General features: G+C 47.5%; 2 protein-coding genes across 2 annotated transcripts in view; one reads left to right on the top strand and one right to left on the bottom strand.

Moving 5' to 3' along the window:
- Nucleotides 1–1,202: 1,202 nt before the first annotated feature.
- Nucleotides 1,203–12,153, bottom strand: PRR15L (proline rich 15 like). The gene is made up of 2 exons (XM_056863557.1): nt 12,133–12,153; nt 1,203–1,554 (listed from the first exon to the last, which is right to left on the bottom strand). The coding sequence occupies exon 2, from the start codon at nt 1,524–1,526 to the stop codon at nt 1,203–1,205; it is 324 nt and encodes a 107-aa protein (XP_056719535.1). The 5' UTR covers nt 1,527–1,554; nt 12,133–12,153.
- The window catches only part of CDK5RAP3 (CDK5 regulatory subunit associated protein 3), a 41,632-nt gene continuing 22,289 nt past the window's right edge, over nt 7,153–26,495 (top strand). Inside the window, 8 exon segments of the mRNA XM_056864630.1 lie at nt 7,153–7,198; nt 12,203–12,321; nt 14,294–14,341; nt 22,215–22,321; nt 22,323–22,347; nt 24,401–24,446; nt 24,662–24,793; nt 24,953–25,053. Of these exon segments, the coding sequence (XP_056720608.1) occupies nt 7,153–7,198; nt 12,203–12,321; nt 14,294–14,341; nt 22,215–22,321; nt 22,323–22,347; nt 24,401–24,446; nt 24,662–24,793; nt 24,953–25,053 (624 nt within the window).

The following is a 26,495-nucleotide window of genomic DNA, read 5'->3' as shown; positions in this document are numbered from 1 at the left end:
GTAGGGTTGCTAGGCCCCTCCTGGCTACTGGTGGGGGGAGGATTGCCAGATCCAGGTCGGGAAACTCCTGGAGATTTTGGGATGGAACCTGGGGAGGACGGGGACCTCAGTGGGGTACAATGCCATGGAGTCCACCCTCCAAAGCATCCCTTTTCTCTAGGGGGAACTGGTCTCTGTAGTCTGGAGATGAGCTGTAATTCCGGGGGACCCCAGGTCCCACCTGGAGGCTAGTCTCCCTACTTATGGGAGGGAGGGAGAATGGCCACTGGGGTTAAGGCAAGGAAAATGGTAACAGTGTGGACAGGACCTGCAAAAAAGTGCCTCTTCATATCCACATGGCAATCAAAGGCCTGTGATCTTTCCGAAAAGATCATACCAAACCAGGGTTTGAGAGAGACTGCAGCAAAGTGGGGGGAACACAGGAGGAACAGAGGACGGTGTCATATGGATGCTCCGGTAAACAGCATTGCAGTAAGGAAGCCAAGGAGGAGGAAAACATCCCTGTGAAAACAGCTCTGATTATGAGGCTGGCTAATGAATGAATGAATGAATAGAGCCCCGTGGTGCAGAGTGGTAAGCTGCAGTACTGAAGTCCAAGCTCTGCTCACGACCTGAGTTCGAGCCTGACGGAAGTCGGTTTCAGGTAGCCGGCTCAAGGTTGACTCAGCCTTCCATCCTTACAAGGTCGGTAAAATGAGTACCCAGCTTGCTGGGGGTAAAGGGAAGGTGACTGGGGAAGGCACTGGCAAACCACCCCGTAAACACAGTCTGCTTAGTGAACGTCGTGATGTGACGTCACCCCATGGGTCAGTAATGACCCGGTGCTTGCACAGGGGACTACCTTTACCTTTAATGAATGATTGGGATTAATTAATGACCCTTTACAAAGTGTTCCTAAATCGTGTTGCATTCTGCTGTACCCCTGGTTTAGTTTCCATCCTCCACTGTTAATTACCCATCCAGTTTGCATTTTTAAATACACAATTAGCTTTATTCCTTAAATTAAAAAAAAAACCCAACAATAATAAAGTTCATTCTCTTCTTTTCAAGTGAAAATCGGGGCATCAACCTGCGACCGCAGATGGCCCCTCGTTGACAGCGTTGGCGGAATTAATGACATGGACGTGTCAGAGGCTCCTCATGATCAGTGGAAGGTCCTCAAATGAGGGAGTACGAGGGAACACCTCTCCTTCATACACCTTTCATTTCTCGTCCTGCTGACTGTCCACAAAGAGATTGGGGTTCTCCGGCAACATGGGCCTCACTTTCTTCTTTTCCTTGAAGCGGCCCGAGTTGGAGACCTTGACATGTTTCCCTTTGGTGCTCTTGTCGACAATCTTCTCTAGCCGGGCGTTGAATTCGTGTTCCCCAGGTCCGCCGCCGCCGGCGTCTGCGAGCGTACCTTCCGGCTGGTTCTCGTTGTTGGTGACGGCATAGATGTCGGGGCTTTCGTACAAGACTTTGGGGGTGGATTTTTTCTTCCGAAGGAAGGTCAGTTTCCACCAGCTGTAATTATTTTCCGCCATGGCAGCTGTCTGAAAGAACTCCGGCAGCCTTTGGGAAGGAAACAAAAGCAACGGGGGGTTACCGACAGTTGGTGGCTTTGCTTGGTTCTTATTCCCAATGGGGCAAGTCTAGAATTTTGAGGTAAAATACCAAATCCTGTGACACCTTTCCTGCTAAATCCCAGTTTTTGTTACTGGTAATGAATACAGGGCAGATTTTTAGCACAAGGAGTCTAGGCAAGAGCCTGGGGTTGTTTCTTTCCTAATCTGTGGGCTGCATCACATGAATTAGGGTTGCCAACTCTAGCGTGGGAAATTCCTGGAGGTTTGGGGAGGGTTCCTTGGGAGGGAGGAGTATGGGGAGGGTATTCAGTAGAGATGTGATGCCATAGAGTTCATCCTCCAGACAACCATTTCCTCCTAGGGTTTGCCACCTCCAGGTAATGCTGGAAAACCATGGGTATTTCAGCAGAGGTGTGTGTGTGTGTGTGTGTGTGTGTGTATACACACACACACACACACACACACACACACACACACACATATATATATATATATATATATATATATATATATATATATATATATATATATATATATATATATATATTGCATAACCTCCAGGTAATAGCTGGAGATCTCCTGCTATCACCACTGGTCTCCAGCCAATAGAGATGTTCACCTGGAGGAAATGGCCGCTTTGGCAATTGGACTCTATGGCATTGAAGTCCCTCCCCTCCCCAAACCCCACCCTCCTCAGGCTTCCTCAAGATTTTTGCAACCATCCCAGAGATCAGTTCACCTGGAGAAAATGGCTGCTTTGGCAATTGGACTCCATGGCATTGAAGTCCCTCCCCTCCCCAAACCCCGCCGTCCACCAGCTCCACCCCCAAAACCTCCCGCTGGTGGCGAAGAGGGACATGGCAACCCTACTGAGGCCAGTTTTTCTAAGTTCTAGGGATGGGGGTGGGTGGGGGAGAAGCACCTTCTGGCTGCTGCTTATTAACTGCAGAATGTAGTCCCTGGCCGTTCCGCAGATGACCATTTTCAAGATGATAGGAACACACCCGTGGGAAATCGTCCCTTGTTGCATTTTGCTTGAGTCCAGTTGTCTGCCACAATTCCCGACAAACCTTTTGTGTCTTTCCCATCTTCAAACACTGACTCTTCTAAGATGGTGGGCTCATTTTTAAATTATAGAAACATTCTGCATTTGCACGATTGTAACCACCATCACTCCTAGGGTTGATAACCTCCAGGGACTAGCTGGAGATCTCCTGTTATTACAGCTGATCTCCAGCCAATAGAGATCAGTTCACCTGGGGGAAATGGCCGCTTTGGCAATTGGACTCTACGGCATTGAAGTCCCTCCCCTCCCCAAACCCTGTCCCTCTCAGGCTCCGCCCCAGAAACCTCCCACTAGTGATGAAGGGACCTGTCAAACCTAACCACTCTCCATGCGGACAAACATTTTCATGCAATTTACTGAAACATAAGGGAGAATGGGATGGTTGCAAAGATCTTGAGGAAGCTCTCACATGAACACATGAAGCTGCCTTATACTGAATCAGATGCCCTTGGTCCATCAAAGTCAGTATTTTCTACTCAGACCAGCAGCAGCTCTCCAGGGTCTCAGGCAGAAGATCTTTCACATCACCTACTTGCCTAGGCCTTTTAACTGGAGATGCTGGGGATTCAACCTGGGACCTTCTGCACGCCAAGCAGATGCTCTACAAACTGAGCCACAGCCCCCTCCCCTCTCAGAACCCTTGAGTTGCATAAATGCTAAAGCCAAAAAGTAATCAAGTACCTTTCATTATAGTCAACTGAAATAACAACACCATGCAAGATTTCGAGGTCTTTTGTGTGATAATAGGTATGATATCATTTTGTTTATGGCTCAAGCTTTGGACTGACCCAGCTACCTATCATCGTACATCTGATACAGAAGCAAATAAATAAATAAATGATAGCAACGGTGACATTCCTGTGCGGATCAAAAAAAGCTGCAAGCAGTGTGACCACCCACAGCTATGGTATATGCAAACCTGATTTTGCAGAAAAACATGAAAACTAATTTATAAAAATGGGGGTCACCCCCTCCCCAAAGAAAACAGTGACATCTGCACATGTGCAGACATTATGGCTAAAAAAGAAAAAAAAACCAGGTAAACCCCAGAGGCTGTGCAAAGAGAGAAAGGAGGGGTAGGAGAGCAACCAGGAGGAAGAAACACTATGAGGATAAGTTATAGAGAGGGTGGATTGAAGGACAACTGGTAGGCGGGGTTTAGGAGGGGGAGGGAATTCAACGCCATAGAGTCCAATTGCCAAAACAGCCATTTTCTCCAGGTGAACTGTTCTGTATTGGCTGGAGATCAGTTGTAATAGCAGGAAATCTCCAGCTAGTACCTGGAGGTTGGCAACCCTAGGGTGGAGCCTGAAGAGGGCAGGGTTTGGGGAGCAGAGGGACTTCAATGCCATAGAGTCCAGTTGCCATAGCGGCCATTTTCTCCAGGTGAACCGATCTCTATCGGCTGGAGATCAGTTGAAATAGCAGGAGATCGCCAGCTAGTACCTGGAGCTCGGCAACCCTACCGTTTCTGGACTGACCGGGGAGCGAACACCCTCTGATTGTTCTGCGGCAGTCTGCTTCCTGTCTTGACAGCTGTCAAGGTAGTCATTTGGGCCTCCAATGTCACAGAAGCGCATGCTAGGAGGGCAAACCAGTTGGCCAGAAAGGGGCCTATCACCTGGCCTTTCCAGAAAAGCCAGCCTTGACTAGACGGTGGCAGCTGGTTTGTTTCTGTAATCTTGGCTTCTTCCCCGGATCAAAGCCGCCTCCATCAGGATCTCTCCCAGGTGTTTGCCGAAGGTGTCGCGCTCCCTGTGATCTCTCTCGAGATTGGTCTGTAAGCAAACGGTGCTGCAGTCGCGAACCATGCAGGCTGGCAAGCCCTGGGGACGAGGTTTACGGAAGGTTGGGTTCCTGTGTGCCTTTGCGTGTGTATCCATCCCATACCAAAGCAACAATTCCTGGAGGTCGAGGCCGGTGGGAAAACATTCGGCACTAAAGCGAAACATGAACACTTGAGCACATGAAGCTGCCTTATACTGAATCAGACCCTGGGTCCATCTAAGTCAGTATTGTCTACTCCGACCGGCAGTGGCTCTCCAGGGTCACAGGCAGAGGTCTTTCACATTACCTTCTTGCTTAGTGCCTTTAACTGGAGATGCCAGGGATTGAACCTGGGACCTTCTGCATGCCAAGCAGATACTCTACCACTGAGCCATGGCCCCTCCCCGACTCCTTTCACCATGAAAGCTGGAGGAAGCTAAGCAAGGTGTTTGCTGTGCAGTTACCGTTTCGCCTTAATTGATTTACATGCAGTAGGGCTTTAGGTACCGTATTTTTATTGCAGGATAGTTCATTGTATGGTCTTGGCTTTCAGATTGTTCTGTAATGTTCAGGATCGGAGGGAGAAATAAATAGTACAGTTGATATCACCTACAATCGACAAAATTAGATGGGCAGCTCCTGAGAACCACTTCAGGCACCAGCTGTATCTTACAAAGGACTACAAAATCTTAGTATCACCCATGGGTAGGCTTGCCAGGTCCCTCTTGAACACTGGCGGGAGGTTCTTGGGGCAGAGCCTGAGGAGGGTGTGGCTTGGGGACTTCAATGCCATAGAGTTCAATGGCCAAAGTGGCCATTTTCTCCAGGCGAACTGATCTCTGTCGGCTGGAGATCAGTTGTAATAGCAGGAGATCTCCAGCTAGTACCTGGAGGTTGGCAACCCCACACAAGGGATGGGAGTTTTGTGCCTCCTGGACGCACATGGGCTCTTTGGGTCTGTGACCAGATCGTGCAGGGAGAAGTGGCTTTAGTCTCCCCACCACCACCACTGTTTTCATGTCCTCAAACTGCCCTGTTGAGCTGCTGTCAACTCCACTGTAAAAATCCCATCACTTATGTGGCTGCATGTAAGTTTCACAACAGCCAACAGTGGCTCTGTGGGGCAGTTTGTATAGGGCAGGTGCAAAACCATTTGCTAGATGTAACGACAAACTGCGGGTTGCCAAGAAAGCAGGAATGTTAAGTAATTTATTCTTTGAAAGTTTGCCCTGTCCTTGAAATGGGCTCAAAGCAGCTTCCCAGTTAAAACGAAAATACTAAATAAAAGTACATTAAAACAATATGAACTCTGTTCATAAAATGTCAGCCCTCTTTTGCTGGCCCCAAAGCAGCAAAACCCAGCAGAATTTACAAAATAATCTCAAGAGGCCAACCCTGCCAAATCAGCAGGTAAAGTCCTATTGAAACAGCCCTCCTTTGCTCATTTTGTTGAAACTACAGAAGGCGCCTTATACACCTCCTCTGAGAAACTGTTCCATAGGGTAGGGGCCACTATCAAAAAAGCCTGGTGTGTTAAAAATTTACTGCAGTATTTTCTTACGTTTTATCTTTCCAGCTATTTGATAGCATGCTTCTTGGCTAAGGTTTGTTCTATGGAAAAAAATTGTGCTGTTTTATTGGCTCTGTTGTTTTTATAGAGAGTATCATTTTAATTGTTCACTGTCCTGAGCAGGACTCTGGAGAGGCAGCATAAAAATCTCCTGAATTAATAAGAAGCATCACCAAGGAATACCAGGGTTGCTGTGCAAAGGAAGGCACTGGCAAACCACCTCTGTTAGTCTCTTGCCTTGAAAACCCCAAAAAGGGATCACCATAAGTCGGCGGCGACTTGATGGCACTTTACACACACATCCCAGGAAAAGCCATCCCAAAGCAGAGGCGAGGCACAGTTTTCCCGGTCCAGCACAAACGTCCAACCCACACCTCCACACTCTTTCGTGCGTACAGTCTCATGAGTCATGTGGAAAAAAACTGGCTCGTTTCTGAAGTGACCTAAGGAAACCAGATCTTGATAATGGGTTTGCAACCCACGCTAGGCCCTAGTAAAGTGTGCCCATTTTATTCCCAAAGGTTGGCCCCATTTCAAGGTAATGGCTAGGCTTGCCAACTTCCTGGTGGGGGCTGGTAATCTGCCAGCATTACAATTGCTGTCCAGACAAAAGGTCAGTTCCCCTGAAGGAAATGGCAGCCTTGGAAGGTGAACTCCACAGCATTAGACCCCGCTGAGGTCACTCTCCGCCCCAAACCCCACCCTCCCCAGATTCTGCCCCCCAATTCTACCAAAATTTCCCAACCTAGCGTCGGAAATCCCTGTAATGGCAGATTTGCCATGCCCGCAAATAGAGTTGCCAACCTCCAGGTACCAGCTGGAGATCTCCTGCTATTACAACTGATCTCCAGCCAATGAAGATCAGTTCACCTGGAGGCAATGGCCGCTTTGGCAATTGGACTCTGTGTCATTGAAGTTCCTCCACTCCCCAAGCCCCGCCCTCCTCAGGCTCCTCCCCAAAAACTTCCTGCCAGTGGCAAAGAGGGACCTGGCAACCTTACCCACAAAACCTGAAACTGTTTTGGTGCAAGGTCTTCTTCAACTGTGAAAGATCTCTTTTTCTGTGCTCTTATAGGGCAGGGGAAAAACATCCTGTTGAAGCACCAACTCAGGAGGTACCCAGATAAACATGCCCTAAAGCTGTGGCTGTCAAACTGTGAGTCAAGACCCAAAAGTGGGTCATGAGGCCAATGGGTCATGAGGCCAAGAGGAAGGAGGTGGCACAGGGTGAGCTAAGAGAGGAAGTCCTCATAGGGTGGCCAACTCTGGCTTGGGAAATTCCTAGAGATTTGGGGGCAACGACTGGGAAGGGCAGAATTTGCAGTGACTACAGCAGGGAGGTTGTTTCTGGTTTTATCTAGCTAAGGGCCGCAAATAAACAATCTAATCTAATTTAATCTAATCTAATCTACAGCAGGGAGGATTCACTCTAGGACTTCCACATCTCCTAGACTATGGTATACCATAGCTGTATACTGTACCATATAGTCCACCCTCCGAAGCTGTAATTTCTTCCTAGGGAACTGATCTCACATGAACACATGAAGCTGTCTTATACTTAATCAGACCCCTGGTCCATCAAAGTCAGTATTGTCTACTCAGACCGGCAGTGGCTCTCCAGGGTCTCAGGTGTAGGTCTTTCACATCACCTACTTGCCTAGTCCCTTTAACTGGAGATGCCGGGGATTGAACCTGAGACCTTCTGCATGCCAAGCAGATGCTCTGCCACTGAGCCACAGACCCACCCCACTGTAGTCAGAAGATCAGTTGTAATTCTGGGGGGTCTCCTGGCCCCACCTGGAGGTTGGCAACCCTCTCTGGAAGGCTCAGTGACAAATTTGGCTTTGCCTCTGCATTAGGTGTGAAATGGATATGAAAGGCAACCTGTTGCTCAGAAATACTATATAAATAAAAATCATTAGACATAAAATGTAAATTTGTTCACTTTTAACGGATGTGAGATTCTTGGCTTGGAATCCTATGCACAAGTTCTGCATGCGCTGGACAGCCTCTGCTGCGGAGCGTGCTCCAACTTCCGCAACCCCTTACGTATGTGCAAGGACTCATTGAAAACCATTGATCCTGTGGAAACAGATGAGCTAGCAGAAGAGGAAGTGTGCCCCGCTGCGAGACGATCTCGAATGCACGGAATTCGTTCATAGGATCCGAGCCTTTGTGTTTTATGTTGGGGAGGGGAAATGTAGTTGCCAGGTCCCCCCCTGGCCACCAGAGTGAATAGGGAAGTAGGGTTGCCAGTAGGGAAGTAGGGTTGCCAGATCCAGGCTGGGAAACTCCCGGAGATTTGGGGATGGAGCCTGGGGAGGACAGGGACCTCAGTGGGGTACAATGCCATAGAGTCCACCTTACAAAGCGTCCATGTTCTCCAGGGGAACTGATCTCTGTAGTCTGTAGTAATTCCAGGGGATCCCCAGGTTCCAACTGGAAGTTGGCATCCCTAAACGTAGTGTGGAGTTATTTTGCAAGTGGATACAAAAAAGGACAGTATGTTTAGAAGTGGGTCCCTCTTTAAAAATAATGAAAGTAGTGCTTGACGAGTCTGCGTCCCTGACTGCCGACTTAGGCCTGCCAACCTCCAGGTGGTGGCTGGAGATCTCCTGCTATTACAACTGATCTCCAGGCTACAGCGATCAGTTCTCTAGAGGAAATGGCTGCTTTGGAGGATGGACTGTATGGGATTATACCGTGCTGAGAACCCTCCCCAAACTAGACTCCGCCCCTAAAATCTCCAGGAATCTTCCAACCCAGAGCTGGCAACCCTGTGCCAACTGAATGTAGTGGCAAGTCATTCTGGGGAAAAAAGGAGTACAGGTCCTCTCATCTGCACCACCAGAAAGTGGGGGTGGTAAAAAAGAAAACAGAAAGAAATCTCTTCCTCTTGCTCACAACCACAGACCTCTCTTGGGCAACGTCTACACCAAATCTCAACCAGACCGAAAGTGGTTTGAAATGGGTTTCATCGAATCATAGAGTTGGAAGGGACCACCAGGGTCATCTATTCCAATCCCCTGCACAATGCAGGAAATTCACAACTACCTCCCCTCCACAGCCCCAGTGACCCCCTACTCCATGCCCAGAAGATGTTTCCCCAACAAACCACACCAATTATCCTCGTGTGTGTACACCAAAAGCATTTGGTCATAGGTCTAAAGCCCCGGTCCTTCACAGAGCACAGATGCTAGGATTAATTGGCTGGGAGGTATGATAGCTAAAGGGAGGGAAGGTGGCAGGGTATAGCCCGATCTCGTCAGATCTTGGAAGCTAAGAAGGGTCGGTGCTTGGAAAAAAACTCTGCAGAGGAAGCTAAGTGGCAAACCACCTCTGCTTCTCACTTGCCTTGAAAGCCCCTACCTGGGGTCGCCATAAGTCAGCTGAGACTTGACAGGACTTTACATACATATGATGACTAAAAAAAAAGGTAAAGGTAGTCCCCTGTGCAAACCCCAGATCATTACTGGGGTGACGTCACATCCCGACGTTTACTTTCCTTTCCTTTTATCCCTTAGAAGCTCCTTGATCAATTGATCTTGAGCAGCATATATCTAATGTTGGACTGAAACAAATCTTGCCACTGACAATGTAGCCTTGGGGTCCCTGTCGCTTAGTAAAAAAGGCATTATGTCAGTCACAGAGGCATTGGATTTGTATATTAAAAGGGGGAAAATATAGTGCGATCGAAGTTCCTCGTAAAAGTGGCATTCCAAAAGGGCATGGGCGAATGAGTCAATAGAGCCAGAAGAGCAAGGGCAGATCCTGTCTGAGTAGGGTATATTCAGAATTCTGCCCTGCATTACCATAGAAGGTAATGCATTCAATCTAGCCAAGCAAAAAGCTCTACAGAGACGAGGAGTTGTCAGATAATATGTATAGGCAGGCAGACCACGTGGAGGGGGTATTCCGAAGAACTGAGATGAACAGACGTGACGTCCCGACGTTTACTAGGCAGACTATGTTTATGGGGTAGTTTGCCACTGCCTTCCCCAGTCATCTACACTTTACCTCCAGCAAGCCAGGCACTCATTTTACTGACCTTGGAAGGATGGAAGGCTGAGTCAACCTTGAGCCGGCTACCTGAAACTGACTTCCTTCGGGATCGAACTCAGGTCGTGAGCAGAGCTTTTGACTGCAGGACTGCAGCTTACCACTCTGCGCCACAGGACTCTTATGATGACTAAACAGGTTGGAAATCACTTTGTTTTCTGCACTGATGTTCTCTCCCACCCCACCTTTCCCCGGACCCCAGGAGGGAGCAGGACACAGTCCAAAGAAGGCACAGCCTCCTTTTCATCCCGTATTCCCAGGCTGGAAGGAGCGCTCAGCCTCAAATGCATGGCAAGAAAAAACATAAAATAACACAAACCTGTGAATGAAAGTACAACAATAAAAGTACAACACAAGGACGGAACATGCTCATCACCATTTTCCACACAGGCCTGTCGTGCTCACTGTCTGGGGGTGGGAGCGGGGTAACACTGTCCGCAAGTCACAAGACTGCACTTTGGCCCAAAAACGTAATCTCCTTGCTGCAAAGAGCACTGCCTTGAGAGAAGATCTTGGATTTTGTGCCACGTGGCAGGAGCGGCGGGGTTTTTAATGTGCAAAACAAAAAGCAAAGGTGGCGAAGAAAGGCCCGGAGAATTAGGAGGGACTGTGGCTCAGTGGTAGAGGTCCTGCTTTGCATACAGAAGGTCTACGATTCAATCCCTGCCGTGTCCAAATTGCATACAGAAGGGCTTTACCCTCTGCTATGTTAGAGGGGGAATTTGAAGATACCCAGGGCGGAGAGACTCTGCCCCTGTAAATCCGGGGATTTAGAAACCACTGAACATGTTCTCCTGAATTGTAACTTTTACACAATACCTCGTTCTAAGTTTATTGAGCCCTTCATACTGAGAATGGGACCCGACAGGGAAAGAAAAAAGATCGAAAAGCTCCTACAAGGAGTTAATCCTTCAGTCACCTCTCAGGTAGCAAAATTTTGTAGGGCAGCAATGAAAATTCGTTGCCATAGAGTAGTCTCTAAGTCCAAACGGCAGATGTAACTTGGATGGTATTTATTTTATTATTTTATTATTTTTTAAGTGATTTAAGATTCTGACTGTAAACCTTTGTCTGTAAGACCATTTTAGTCCATGTATTTTTTTTTTGGTCTGGCCAAGGGCCGTAAATAAACATTCTAAACAATCTGCATACAGAAGGTCCCTGAACTTCCCCGGCATCTCCGAGTTCAAAGGATCTGGAAGCAGGTGATGTGTGAGACCTCAACCTGAGACCCTGGAGAGTGGCTGCCTGTCAGAGCAGACAATGCTAACATTGGTAGACCAAGGGTCTGACTCAGTAGAAGAGCAGCTTCATATACATGTGTACGTTTACACAAAAGGCATCAAACATGTTTTTAATGAAAAGTGTGGACAAACTTGTGTATGCAAACATATGTATCATATACCAACCGGTTCTCCAAACGGAGGGGACTTCCAGGACTAAAACGCAGATTTATCAGAGTAGAAGAAGAGTTGGTTTTTAAATGCCGACTTTCTCTCCCACTTAAGGAAGAATCAAACGGGATTACAATCACCTTCCCTTCCCCTCCCCCAACAGACACCCTGTGAGGTAGGTGGGGCTGAGAGAGTGTGACTAGCCCAAGATCACCCAGCTGGCTTCATGCATAGGAGTGGGGAAACAAATCCAGTTCACCAGATTAGCCTCTGCTGCTCATGTGTAGGTTTGGGGAATCAAACCCGGTACTCCAGATCAGAATCCACCGCTCCAAACCACGGTCCCAAACCACTGCTCTTAACCACTACACCACTCTGGCGTACAATGTGCGAAAGGGGTTCTTGAGCGGTCACCCATATCTTCCGTTTGCCTTCCCACCTTGTCTCAAAGGCGAGCTGTATCTTGTTTTATCCCCACGACAACACCGAGGGGCCGAGGCAGCGGTGAGACCATGCTGTGTCGAAGTCCACCCGGTCTGGTTGGGGCACTAAGAAGGACCCACGTCTCGTAGACCCAGAACCGAAATTCTGTCCCCTGCGCCCTGCCGGCTTCCCATCTGGCACTGTGATCAATTAAACATTTGTGGAGGCACCCAGGCGGAACGTCCCAGCGAGTGGCTCAGCTTCACCTCCCTCCCGGCGACATACCTGTTCTCTTGGCCTGTGACACTCCTTCCGACACACGGGGCCCCCCCGCTCAGTCCTCGTTGGCAAACAGCGACATGGAGAAGAGATGGGGAGTGGACGGCGGGCGAGATCTCGGCGGCCAACCTGGCAGGCTTGGCTCCTGCAGCCCAGGGCAAAGTGGTTCTCACATCTCAGGCGCTGGGGACACAGGTGTGCCCAGGTGCCACATACCTTGCCGGGCTGCACCTCTCTCTCCCTCGCTCTGTATGTCAAGGTTAACCCGAGACGGGAGCCGCTCCCGCCTAAAGTCAACACAAGCCAACAGAGGCTGTGCTGGAGAGAGAGAGTTTTGAATATTCATGATGGGAGGAATCCAACCCAAGGTGTGTGGTTTTTCACTGCCCCCAAGCTGCTTCTTTCGATGTCACCTGAAAGAAAGAGAAGCCCTCCCCCTTGCATAGACGCCAGGGGGCTTTAGCCCCCTAAGGGGTCAAATTCCAGAACAGCTAGTGTGTCCCTTGCAAAGAAAAGTCCCCTAGAAGGTACAGTGCAATTCTAAGCAGAGTTAAACACTTCGAAACTCATTGATTTAGAAGGGTGTATCTTTGTTTGGGATTGTGCTGCTAGAGCCAAATGTCACTCAGTGGCTGGGATGGACCCTTTTTTTAAAGGATCGCAGGGGCCGATTCGGCTCAGGAATGTGGCGCTGGAGGAAGGTGTCTCTTGCCTCCCCTGTGCAGAGCTGAAACATTCCTGGGGAAGAATTGTTTGCCCATTTTGGAGCTGCTGCACATGCACAGAATATGGCACGTACCGCTTCCAAACAGGACAAATGACGGCCACCCAAGGCCATTTGGGATTGGGAATAGGGTTCCGACCTCCAGGTGGTGGCTGGAGATCTCCCACTATTACAACTTATGCCCAGGCCACAGAAATCAGTTCACCTGGAGAAAATGGCTGTTTTGGCAATTGGACTCTATGGCATTGAAGTCCCTCCCCAAACCCCGCCCCCTCAGGCTACACCCCCAAAACCTCCTGCTGGTGGCGAAGAGGGACCTGGCAACCCTAATTGGGAAAACAATTCAGGGAGGGAGGCTGAAGCCCCTTCTGCCCATGTAGTGGTCCCAATCCTATGGCACTTGAAAAATTAGCTCCCCGAACCTGTTGCCTGGCTGCACAGAAAGCTGGGAGAACCTGGACCAAACTTGTTCCCAAAGGTCACATCCAGTTCGGCCATGACTCCCAAGCGCACCAGTAGGGTTCGCATTTTTGCTTATGGCTGAGTCAGGATAAGAATCTGGGCTTCCGACCTCAACTCAAAATGCTCTAACCACCACACCACACTGCCCTCTGATTTTGAAGGCTGGTTCACACAGGTCACTCTATAGCTCAGCGTCCGTCCAGCTGAGTGAGCTAAACTGCAATGGTTTAAATTTATTTAAAGTTATCCCTGTGAAAACTGTAGCCCGTTTCCGCTGCATTGTTTATTATACGTATTTTACAGTTTTTAATGGCATTGTTTTCTAATCTTGTAATCCAGTTTTGTTATGCTGTGTATTGTATGTCCCTTTTTTGTTTATTGTATATTGTTTCGGCTTGTTTATTGTTTGCTTTTTTTGTTGCATTGTGCTCATTTTGCAATCCTGTTTTATTGCATTGAATGGTGTAAGAATTATACTGTGTTCTTTAATTTGTGTAATCTGCCTGGAATCTCAGCAAGAAAGGCAAACTATCAATGAAGTAAACAAATAGATAAAATTATGATGGGAAATATGAAACATTTGTCAACAGCGTTTGACCTCTGACATCATTTTTACACATGCAGATCGCTGTGTGATGTTTCAAAAATCCAAATGATGAGTTTTATCTGTGGACACACCCTTGGGAATAGTGACCTTAGGGTTGCCAGCCAGTCGCTGGCAACCAGGAGGAGGGTCTTGTAGGGCGAAGGGGCATAAATGGCCTTGCATGATGTCATTTCTGGCCCCCAAACCAGAAGGGAGGTCACTGCATCACGGGGACACTCTAGGAATCCCTTTGATCTCTATGCTTGTTACCATAGAGATCTGGGGATTCCTAGAGTGTCACGTCACTTCTGTTTTTTTCCAGCCAGAAATAATGTTGCGGTGTTGTACAATGCCACTTCCGTCTCCTTGTTTCCTTCTGCCGCTCCTTTGAGCAGCTGCGGGCAGACAGGGAGGATCAGCGGGAGCCCTCTCACTGGAAGCAGGTAAGTGGAACCCTTATGAGACCTGAAGGTCACAAAGATACAGTGACTTGGGGATGTAGTACTCTTACGCCACAGTAGTTTCTGCACCTTCCCACTTCCCTAAAACAACTTTCCTGAGGGTGAGCCTCATTGGGTAGACTTATTCTGAGGAGACCTGTTTAGGATTAGAACATAAGAAAGGCCATGTTGGATCAGACCAAGGTCCATCAAGTCCGGCAGTCTGTTCACACAGTGGCCAATCAGGTGCCTCTAGAAAGCCCCCAAACAAGACAACAGCAGCATTGTCCTGCCCGTGTTTCACAGCTCCTAATATAATAGGCATGCTCCTCAGATCCTGGAGAGAATAGGTCTGCATCATGACTAGTATCCACAAACATATCCACTCCCCCACCCCCCTTAAAGCCTTCCAAGTTGGCAGCCATCAACTCATCTTGGGGCAGAGAGTTCCACAATTTAACTAGGATTGTACTGCTACTGCCAGGTTTGCATCCATTCTTACCTAGAACAGACCATCCTTATGTAAAAAGCCTACAAGACTTTGTGGCAAGTGATGGCATGGCTTACACCAGAAAGATAATACCACCATTTTAGCATACTGTTCCCCCCCCCATCGCATCTCTTGGCATTCCATCTTTTCAAAGGTGGGACGCAAAGGAGGGAAAGGGCATCTGGATAAGAGATGCCCACACACCTAGTTCATATCACTGGGCAGGGCAAGATAGAGGTTTCTATAGACTGGCAAACCTGCCTGCTTCCGCCAGCAATAATACCATGTTTGCATAACTTTCATCATCCTTTTTTATTATGTAAAGAGCACCCGTGCATGGCCCTTCGCAAAGTTGCATCAGCAAAACAGACTGGCTCTAGCTTGGAAAATTCCTGGAGATTTGGGGAGGGTGCCTTGGGAGGGCAATGTTCGCGGAGGAGCTCAGTAGGGATGCGATGTCAGTCTAGGACTTCAGTTTCTCGTGGTCCCTGTGGTTCATCATATTATGCACTCTCTGAAACTGCCATTTTCTCCAAGGGAACTGATCTCTGTACTCTGGAGATCTGATGTGATCCCAGAAGAACTCCAGGCCCTACCTGGAGGTTGGTTACCCTACCCAAGCCTCCAATGTACTCATGGGAGGTAGGGGGAGACAGCCATCCTCCCCACCAGTCTCTCCAGCACAGGGGAAGCAGCAAAGGATCTATCTATTGGTTTTTGAGCTCAGCTTGGTCGCCTATTCAGACTTACATGGGGTTTCCCAACAGTGGATGGGATGACCCCTCTCTGTGACTAGCAAACTAAATGGTCAAAAATCATGCTTATTTGCATCATATATGCCAGCTACAGACCAGAATGATCAGAGGTCTGGAATCCATGCCTCATGAGGAGAGACTTAAGGAGTTGGGTTTGTTTAGTTTGGAGAAGAGAAGGTTGAGGTGAGACATGATAGCCATGTTTAAATATTTGAAGGGATGTCATGTTGATGAGGGAACTAGCTTGTTCTCTGTTGCTCCAGAGACTAGGGCACGGAGTAATGGATTTAAACTAATAGAAAAGCGATTCCACCTAAACATTAGGAAGAACTTTCTGACGGTGAGGGCTGTTCGACGGTGGAATGTGCTGCCTTGGAGGGTGGTGGAGTCCCCGTCTTTGGAGGTCTTTAAGCAGAGGCTAGATGACTATCTGTCGGGAGTGCTTTAATTGTGGGATCCTGCATGGCGGGGGGAGGGTTGGGGTCACTGGGGATGTGGGGGGAGGTAGTTGTTAGTTTCCTGCATTGTGCAGGGGGTTGGACTAGATGACCCTGGTGGTCCCTTCCAACTCTATGATTCTATGACTTCATATCTTCTGGGTACAGAATTGGATTTCTATTAGCATGGAAGTTTTATTTCTTTGTGGTAGCAAAGAGGACACACCTCGAGGAAGGCCTCAGCCTACTGAAACATGTCCTTTGGCAGACTCACATCAACTGCTGAGTCAAAAGCATTTCCTGTACCATTGAGGAACCACAGCCAAGCGCATGCGGATCTGCAAAGGGGAAGGCAAAGAATGCCAGACTGGGACCTAGGGTTGCCAACCTCCAGGAACAGCTTGTCTCCTGAGCGGGAACGTTGAAATTGTGAACTTGTCTTTAGCAACTGTATGAATTGGATATCCTATGAGGAATCATTAACATAGTGAATGTATGTTTGCTGATTATTTTCCATGAAGGAATTATGTATGGAAATAAGAAACATTGAAGCTATATAAGCTAACTTTGGAAACAACTGACAGAAAAGATTAAATGGGACTGAGGAAGAATTCAAGACATTGAAACGATCGTCTCCCAGTTTATTCAGCCATCTGAAGAATTCCACCTTGGAGTGATTGTTGATGTACTATACATTTTATTTGCTTGTAGCTGTTGTTAATACCAATATATTTGTCTTCAACTGTATTAGTAGGCTTTTTTCTGTACTTCCTTCCTTACCTTGGGTATTGGTAGAGAGGTGTTTTTTTTGGGTTGCTTAACCTCCAGGAACTAGCTGGAGATTTCCTGCTATTACAACTGATCTCCAGCTGATAGAGAGCGATTCAGCTGGAGAAAATGGCCGCTTTGGCAATTGGACTCTATGGCATTGAAGTCCCTCCCCAAACCCTGCCCTCCTCAGGCTCTACCCCAAAAACCTCCCACCGGTGGCGAAGAGGGACCCGGTAACCTTACTGGGACCTGGGAAACCTGAGACTCGCCTCTCTGATATGGATAGCTCACTGGACTACCTTAGGCCTAGGGTTGCCAACTTCGGGTGCAAAAATTCCTGGAGATTTGGAGGTGGAGCCTGGAGAGGCTGGAGTTTGGGGAGGGGAAGGACCTCAGGGGGGTATAATACCATAGAGTCCACTCTCTGAAGCTGCCATTTCCTCCAGGGGAACTGATGTCTGTAGTAAATGGGGGAGATCTCCAGGCCCCACCTGGAGTTTGGCAACCCTATTGGGCCAAGAGAGCTTACTATTGTAAGCTGCTTTGGGCTCCCATTGGGGGACAAAGGATATCTGTATCCAAATACATAAATAAATACCTCCCAGAGATAGGGTTGAGCCCTTTCATACTTGGGAAACGAAGCAGTAGCGGCAGGTAGCCCTGCTTGCAAACGTCAGGGGTTGGTCCAGACTGGAATTCCTGGACTAAAAGAGGTTCCCATCAGTAGGCAAAAAGCCTCCCTCGGTGTCCGCTTTGCCACGAAAGAGTTAAAGCCTCCGGCTGCCTGGTAGGACTATTGTCCTTTAAAACTCATTCTTTCCTTCTACAGAATTAATCAAAACAGATTCTGGCCCGGCGGCCACTGGTCAGACCGGTTCCTTCCACGCTTTCTTTCAGTCTCTCCCTGCCCGCCTACCGACCTACCTACCAGATACCTGGTCTGTTTCGGTGGGAGCCTGTTTCGTCTCCCAGTGAATGGATCTCTGTTGGAAGAGGGGACAGTTCAGCTGTGTTTCCGGCAAAAAGTCATACTGTACTCTCTTGCCCTGACAGATCTTCCCAAAAGATGGCCAGGAGCTAGGGTTGCCAACCTCCAGGTCGTGGCTGGAGATTGCTACCCCGCTATTACAACTGATCTGCAGGCAACAGAGGTCAGTTCACCTGCCTTGAAAGGTGGATAGGTAGGGTTGCCAGGTCTCTCTTCGCCACTGGCGGGAGGTTTTAGGGGTGGAGCCCGAGGAGGGCGGAGTTTGGGGAGGGGAGAGCCAGCGTGGTGTAGAGGTTAAGAGCGGTGGTCTGGAGTGGTGGACTCTGATCTGGAGAACCGGGTTTGATTCCCCCACTCCTCCACATGAGCGGCGGAGGCTAATCTGGTAAACTGGATTTGTTTCCCCTCTCCTACACACAAAGCCAGCTGGTTGACCTTGGGCAAGTTACAGTTCTATTAAGAGCTCCCTCAGCCCCACCTACCTTACAGGGTGTTTGATGTGGGGAGGGGAAGGGAAGGTGATTGTAAGCCGGTTTGAGTCTCCCTTAAGTGGTAGAGAAAGTCGGCATACAAAAACCAACTCCTCTTCTTCAATGCCATAGAGTCCAATTGCCAAAGCGGCAATTTTCTCCAGGGGATCTGCTCTCTATTGGCTGGAGATCAGTTGTAAGAGCAAGAGATCTCCAGCTACTATCTGATAGTTGGCAACCCTAGAACAAGGAGAGCGTGTGAGACCATGGAATAAACCCCAGTTTAGCCATTTCACACTGCTTCCTTTGAGGCCTTTGCAGCAGCATGATCCCTTGACCCTGCTGTTTATTTTCAAACCTCCTAAGTAGGGTTGCCAACCTCCAGGTAACGGCTGCAGATCTCCCGCTATTACAACTGATCTCCAGGCAACAGAGATCAGTTCCCCTGGAGAAAATGGCTGCTTTGGAAGGTGGACTCTATGGCATTATACCCAATTGAGGTCCCTCCCCTCCCCAAACCCCACCTTCTTCAGGCTCCATCCCCAAAATCTCCAGGTATTTCCCAACCCAGAGCTGGCAACACTACTCCTAACTAAAACAAATGCAAAGCGGGGCCCTCTCAAAGGGTTGGAGTCAGTGTGGTGTTGTGCTTAGAGTGTCAGGCTAGGATTTAGGGGACCCAAGTTCAAATCCCCACATTGCCAAGGAAGCTTGCTGGAGAACCTTGGGCCAGTCACACAAACCCACCCTAACCCTACCTAACAGGGTTGTTGTGAAAATAAAATGGAAGTGAGGAGAATCATAGAAGCCACTTTGGGAATCCATTGGGGAGAAAAGCCAGGGCTAAATGAAGTAAATAAACATAAATAAACAAAATGTTGTTTTTTCTGCTGGTGAAAAAGGAAGGAGAATCCTTTTTATTGCCTAAATGATCTCCTGCCATTACAACTGATCTCCAGGCGACAGAGATCAGTTCACGTGCAGAAAATGGCCTCTTTGGAAGGCAGAGTTCATGGCATTATACCCCACTGAAGTCCCCCCCTCCCCAACCTGGAGCTGGCAACTCTGTTTTCTTCTGAACTATGGACAAGTGAGTCTTAAGCACACCTTCCTTTCCCCTGGGATGAACAAACATATAAAACGTTAAATAATTTGGCATGATTTAATATGTCCACTGCAACGTCCAGTTTCAAAAAGCATTTCTGCCTTCTTGTGAACGAAGACAAATCCCTGATAGAGTTATAATTCAGAGTAGCTGCCCAGAAGCCAAGCCGTAGACGTATTCAAACAATTGGCGGATCTTGCCAAGGTGATCAACTGATACAGAAACAGCCAGGAGATTGTCAGATAATTTGGATGGCTAAAATACATGTCGTACACACTTTACAACTCTAATACAGGCATTCTCTGTGCGTAATGAAAGCATTTGTTCTGTACAGTACTTGTGATTCAGCCAGCCTAGGGTTGCAAGGTCCCTCTTCGCCACCGGCAGGAGATTTTTGGGGCGGAGCCTGAGGAGGGCGGGGGTTGGAGAGGGGAGGGACTTCAATGTCATAGAGTCCAATTGCCCAAGTGGCCATTTTCTCCAGGTGAACTGATCTGTATCGGCTGGAGATCAGTTATAATAGCAGGAGATCTCCAGGTAGTACCTGGAGGTTGGCAACCCCGAAGCCAGCTCCTTTTTGTTTTATATGTATTTTGTTATGACTTCTGGCTTGAGCAAATAAATTAACTGGCACTCTCAAACGGGAAAGCTGCCACTGTAAAATTAGTGCCACCTAGTTCATCCACAGGCCTTCAGATTTCAGTTTCTCCAAGGCAGTATCATTCAATGGGAAATGAAAAGCAAACTGAACGATACACTTCTGGAAATTAATATCTGGCAATGTTGCCAAATGAGAGCCAGCGTGGCGTGGTTAAGCGGTGGACTCTAATCTGGGGAACCGCGTTCAATTCCCCACTCCTCCACACAAAGCCTGATGGGTGACCTTGGGCCAGTCCCAGTCCTTTCCTTTATCCCTTAGAAGCTCCTTGATCCATTGATCTTGAGCAGCATAAATCTAATGTTTGAGGGATATAAGGACTGAAACAAATCTTGCCACTGACAACATAGCCTTGGGATCCCTGTCACTTAATAAAAAAGGCATTATGTCAGAGATAGAAGCATTTAGATTTATATGTTAAAAGGGGAGAGATATAATGTGATCAAAGTTCCTCATAAAAGCGGCATTCCAAGAGGGCAGGAGCTCATGAATCAACAGAGCAAGAAGAGCAAGAACAAGTCCTGTCTGGGGTCCCAGTTCTTTCAGCCCATGCGGAGGCAGGCAATGGCAAACCACCTCTGAACGTCTCTTGCCTACGGGATCCCTACGGGGTCATCATAAGTCACCTGTGATTTAACAGCCAAAAAAAAATTGCCCAGTACTGAATGGGTGCAAGAATTTCTGTGTGAATTCAAATGCAAAGTGTACATGTTTGCCAAGGGCGGAGGAATCTGCCTTGAGAAAGAGGGGTGAAAGGTAGAATGAGATGATGTTCTCTGGCCAGGTCTCCAGGACTAAAATCACACATGCATTTTAAAGTACAAGGAGATTGGAATGTGATTGTCAGTCCACGTTCCTGCATGGCCATTAAGAGATTCAGAAAGCTGCTACACAAGTGTATGTTGTTAAAGGGCCTGTTTCTCACACGTCCTACGAGCACCTTGAGGGCTGCCTGTTTGTCACATGCACTAAGCAAGAGAGAACTTGAAAGACGCTCCAGGAGCAAGCCGAAGCAGGCCTACTCAGAAGGCAGCCCCAATTTAGTCAATGGGGCTTACTCTCAAGAAAGCGTTTTTAGGACTGCCGCCTTCAAGTAGGGTTGCCAGCTCCAGGTTGGGAAATACCTGGAGATTTTGAGGGTGGAGCCTGAGAAAAGCAGGGTTTGAGGAGGGGCTTCAATGGAATATAATGCTGTAGAGTCCACCTTCCAAAGCAGCCATTTTCTCCAGGAGAACTGATCGATGTTGCCTGGAGATCAGTTGCAGTCCCAGGAGATCGCCAGCCACCACCTGGAGGTTGGCAACCAGCTGCATTAAAAATAAATGGCACCTTTAGTCCTAACTAAGCTTGTTGTCTTAGAGGTTATGGGAGCAACCTTAAGCAGGTCTACTCAGAAATGAATCCCATTTTATTCAATGTGGCTTTCTTCCAAGAAAGTATTCTTAGGAGCCAAACAATCTTTGTTTCATCTTGGTGTATGTTTACCAATACACATCTGCTTCCTACCCGAAGACTCCACCACTACTTATATTGATACAGAAGTTGTCATGGAGCCATCTGGGCTTCAAGTGTTTAGTTTTGATTTGTTATTTGAGTATATTTTTATATATTTGATTATATTTAATATTTCTATTATTTTGAGTATATTTTACATTTTATTTATTATATTGCATGTTGAAAATTGTGGATGTTTATTCTTGATGTGAGCCGCCCTGAGCCCTACTCTGGTAGGGAAAGAGTGGGATAAAATCTAATAAAATACATAAATAAATAAACGGAGATTGCTACTGGCGCATACCTAAAGTATGTGTGTGTGTGTAAAGTGCCGTTAAATTGCTTTTTGGGGTTTTCATGGCAAGGGACTAACAGAGGTGGTTTTGCCAGTGCCTTCCTCTGCACAGCAACCCTGGTCTTCCTTGGTGGTCTCCCATCCAAATACTAACCAGGGCCGACCCTGCTTAGCTTCTGAGATCTGACGAGATCAGGCTAGCCTGGGCCATCCTAGGAAGGAAGAAACCGAGCCTGCAGCTTTTGAGCGCCGCCCACTGGCCAGTCGTTGCCACGACCTCCTAGCTTCTACTTAGCCCCGCCGCTTTGCCTCCTCTCTCTCATTGGCGGCTACCCGGCGGCCAATTAGAAACCGGGACACGCGGCTTTTCTCAGTCGCTTTGTAAAGCGGATGAGCATTGGGGCAGAGGATAGCCTGCCCCTGAATGGCTGCGGAGCGACGTCATCAAACTGGCGTTTCCGGTGATTGGCCGACTGTGAGGGGGGGCGGGGCCGCGAAGAGGTGAGGCGTCCTTTTTAGCCGGCGGACGCGGTAGAGACCATGCAGGTGGGAAACGGAAGGGGGGGGTGGTAAGATGTGGACCCCTTGCGTTGCTAGGCAACATTCCCCTCTTTTGGTTGCTAGGGAGCCTTTTCCCTTCCCAGGCCAGAACCTTCCTGTTTCTTCACTCGCTCTGAGCCTGGTTCCCTTCTGCAGAGCACCCCCACGACAACCCCAGCTCCCCAGAACTTAATCTTCTGAAACCAAAGGCATCCCCTCTGCCTTGGAAGCCCCTCCGCCTATTCCTAGGCCCGTCCTATGTCTGGTAATGGTTTTGGAGGAGGGGAGGGGAGGGGAAGGGGGGAAGCGGGCTGATTGCTGCACTTTGCACCAGCTCAGAGGTGCCCCCCTTTCTTTCAAAAGCGACTCCAGAGTTGAGTCCTGTCTCGAGCCGCTTCAGAAAGAGTAAAAATAGGAGAGCCCAGTGGCATGTTGAAGACTAACAAACTTGTTTACTGTCTGCAGTAGTAGAAAAGAGCAAGAGTCCAGTAGCACCTTAAAGACTAACAAAAATATTTTCTGGCAGGGTGTGAGCTTTCGTGAGCCGCTGCTCACTTCTTCAGATACAGCTAGAATGTGAATCCATCTGTCTTTAAGTAAAGGAGAGTGAATTCAGACAAGCATTAGTATGTAAATATGAATAGCAGGCGTGATGGGATTAGGTGTGGTATGCAGGTGTGGTATGCACCTAATCCCATCACGCCTGCTATTCACATTTACATACTAATGCTTGTCTGAATTCACTCTTCTCTAGTTACAGCTAGAATGTGAATCCATCTGTCTTTATCTGAAGAAGTGAGCTGTGGCTCATGAAAGCTCCTACCCTGCCAGAAAATATTTTTGTTGGTCTTTAAGGTGCTACTGGACTCTTGCTCTTTTCTACTACTGCAGACAGACTAACATGGCTACCCACTGTGAATTAAACTTGTTTACTGTTTTCATGAGTCAGAGCTTGCTTCATCAGATGCGCAGGATGAATATTTGCTTGGATTTCGATACCCTGCTTTTTCTCCTAGCAGAGACCCAAAGAGGCTTACAGCGTTATTCTCTCCTTCTCTATTTTGTTCTTATAACAACCACCCTGTGATGTTGATTAGGTTCAGAGAGAGTGCATGGCCAAAGGTCACCCAATGAGCTTCCATCCGTAGCAGAGTGGGGATTCAGACCTGGGGCAGATCCCACACCCAACACTTAACTGTTGCTTCACACTGGTGACTTTGACTTGTGGTGGAAATATGTTTGCAAACTTACCATAGGTGTGGCCAATCACAACTCCCCAAATGTGGCTCCCTTCCTGATGTTGCAGAGCACTCTGTGAACATGTCTGCCATGGAGAAGTGTTTATATGTATGTGTTGGTGAACATCAGCATATTAATGACATAGGTATATTTGTTTATCTGACTTACAATAAAATGGGGGGTGGGTGGGGATCTGGAGAAGTTCCAGATGGCAACAGTTGATAGTGTCTGATTTAGGCCAATGAAGATGTATAAATTCGGGGCATAGGATACCAGAAGTTCTGCTTCCATTGTGGGGTCCCAGTTACATCCCTCAGATTCACCAAGTGAAATATTATTTTTATCATCTTTTGTTGAATGTTGACAAATATTTTCAGTGTTCCTTTTGGCAGATGTTGCCTTGTCTCTTTAATAACTGAAGTCAGCAGTTAGCAGATATATAGTGGTTTTCATTCAGTATATTTTAATGGATATCTTACTAGAATTGCAAAGAGGTAGCCAGCTGTCCAGTGGCAAAGACTAATTTTTTTTATTTCACTGTGAGCTTTCATGAGTGGGCTGTGACTCATGAAAACTCATATTGAAATAAATATTGTTTGTATTTAAAGTATCCCCATGTTTTTCTTTTATTTTGCCTTACTATGAAAAGTAACTGGGCTGTCTTAATACTGCTACTGTTTCTGGTCCCTCAGGATATTATGTGTTATGAGAATTCAACAAATTCATCCAATAAGTCATTTCGTTGGATTGTAATCTTCTGAGGGAAGAGGAGGGGCAGTCATTTTATCTTTATTATGCAACATAATTTCTATTTTGACAGGACTATCAGAATTTGCCAATTGACGTACAGACTGGCAAGCTGCTTGGTATGTACCTTTTTTGGTTTTCCGTGCCAAAGGAAAAAATGAAGGGTGGTGATGCTTTTGGGTTGCCAGTTATTTTAAAGATTGCCTTTTTAAAAAAGTGGTGCCCCTTATTTTTTTAAAAAATGTTTGCCTTTCCCTTGCAGTGTAAGTATTGCTTGGGATAGGAAGTGTGCCTCCCTGGCATGTGTTTTAACATGGCTACCTTCCTTCTACAGACTGGCTGGTAGACAGGCGCCACTGCAGCCTGAAATGGCAGGGCCAAGTCCGCACTGTCCGAGAGAAGATTGCCATGGCCATCCAAGATATGCCAGAGAACGAGGAGATCAAGAGACTTCTTGCTGGTTCCTGTGAGTCTTTGAGGAGGCTTGTTGTAGATCAGTCATTCCGAATTGGATTTCTAGATTCCAAGCTCTTCAAGCACCTGGGATTTTCCCAGTTTAGGTAAAGGGAATGAGGTTCACATCTGGTTGATAAGAATCTAATGCTATTCCTCTCTCTGATTCCAGATATTCACTATTTTCATTGCCTGAGAATTATGGAGATCCTTAAAGGGACAGAGGCCTCCACTAAAAACATCTTTGGACGTTACTCTTCTCAGCGAATGAAGGTGAGTGACTGTGGAAAGGAATCAAAAAGGGCAAGAGTCCAGTAGCACCTTAAAGACTAACAAAAATATTTTCTGGTAGGGTATGAGCTTTCCAGTGGAAAGGAAGAGTGAGATGGCCGGGTGCTTTCTTGGCCCCTCACCTGTCACACTTTCCAGTATTAGTGACGGAGTTGGTTTTAAATTTCATGGGCTGCAAATGATCAGGGAAGCAATGTTAACAAATAACTGTGCTGGATTACAGGCTGCTATTACAGAGGAAGCCTGGGGAGGTTGAATAGGAATCTGAGGTAATTTCTACTACTTCCCCTCCACCCTTTCTCTACCCCCCCCCAGAATGCTTTACACCACTCCCTTCGTTTTACAGTAAAAGGAATAAGTATGTTGTCTCTTCCTTAAAGGGCTGAGTGGTTTGGTGGATAAGCCAAGGAATGTAACAGGTTATCGGTTATTTACAGCAAGGGATAGCAGAAGCTCTGCTTTAGAACAGTTACAAGTTCATACACCCAACGTTTAACTGAAAAGGCTGATCCCACCAGAGAGAAACAGAGAGAATGATTTCCCTTGGAACTTCTTCCTAAACCCAAGAATCTCAGCATATTGAAAAAGGGTTAGCTTGTCCCTAGGGATATTTTCCTCAATCCCCTCATAAGTCACTAACCCACTTTCACTAAGGTAACACAGGATACCTGCTCTATTCCTGCCTTTCCATTGGCCCAGGAGCCATGTGTACCTATACTAAAGATGTCTGAGTTCTTTTTCCATCACCGAGCAAAGCCTAACTAATTTCCTGGTAGTTTCCCCCTGTTTCTCTGGTGCTTCCCCAAGCCCTACCTGAAGCGAAACCCCACTTTTTCTCTAACTCTCCTCCCCCATCCCTGGTCCCAGAGGTTCCACAGCCTCCCATATTCTGATACTGCTGAGTATTTTGCATAGTCTCCGTGGAAGCTGGGATTTCCTGTGATGCCTGATGGGCAGAGCTAGAGGCCGTCTGTTCCATCACAAATAGCTACATCTCCAGTGTTTCCCATTGGGAGATAAAACCCGCATAGGGTTACCATTGGCCTGCTTTGGGTGGGCAACCTCCCAGTGGTCTGCCCTCCCACCCCCTCTTGTGTCTGGGTTGATGGGAGAAATGTAGGGGGTGGAAATGACATCACACAAGGCATCAATGTCACTTCTGGGTGAAAACTCAGACATGACATCAGCTGCTGCTGTCAAATCCCTCCCAAACTCTGTGGTATTTATCATTTGAATACTTAATAATGACTTCTTTATATTTTGTTGGCTTTTTTAATTCTGGAAATGTTGGCTTTCTTCCTGACTTGTTTATTCTTTTCTTCTTGTGCTTGTGTGACTTGAATTACTCTTTTTTCCCCAAATGATCCCTTCCCTTCACAGATTCTAGAATAGGGGCTAGATGTACAGAACCTTCTGGGATACCA

Source organism: Euleptes europaea, chromosome 18 (assembly GCF_029931775.1).
Source record: "Euleptes europaea isolate rEulEur1 chromosome 18, rEulEur1.hap1, whole genome shotgun sequence".
Taxonomy (NCBI): Eukaryota; Metazoa; Chordata; class Lepidosauria; order Squamata; family Sphaerodactylidae; genus Euleptes; species Euleptes europaea.
The sequence above is the reverse complement of the archived record's forward strand: the minus strand, read 5'-3'. Positions and strand labels throughout refer to the sequence as shown.

What these genes read in the sequence shown, in the direction of transcription:
- PRR15L (XM_056863557.1), bottom strand. Translation starts at nt 1,526, where the DNA reads ATGGCGGAAAATAATTACAGCTGGTGGAAACTGACCTTCCTTCGGAAG.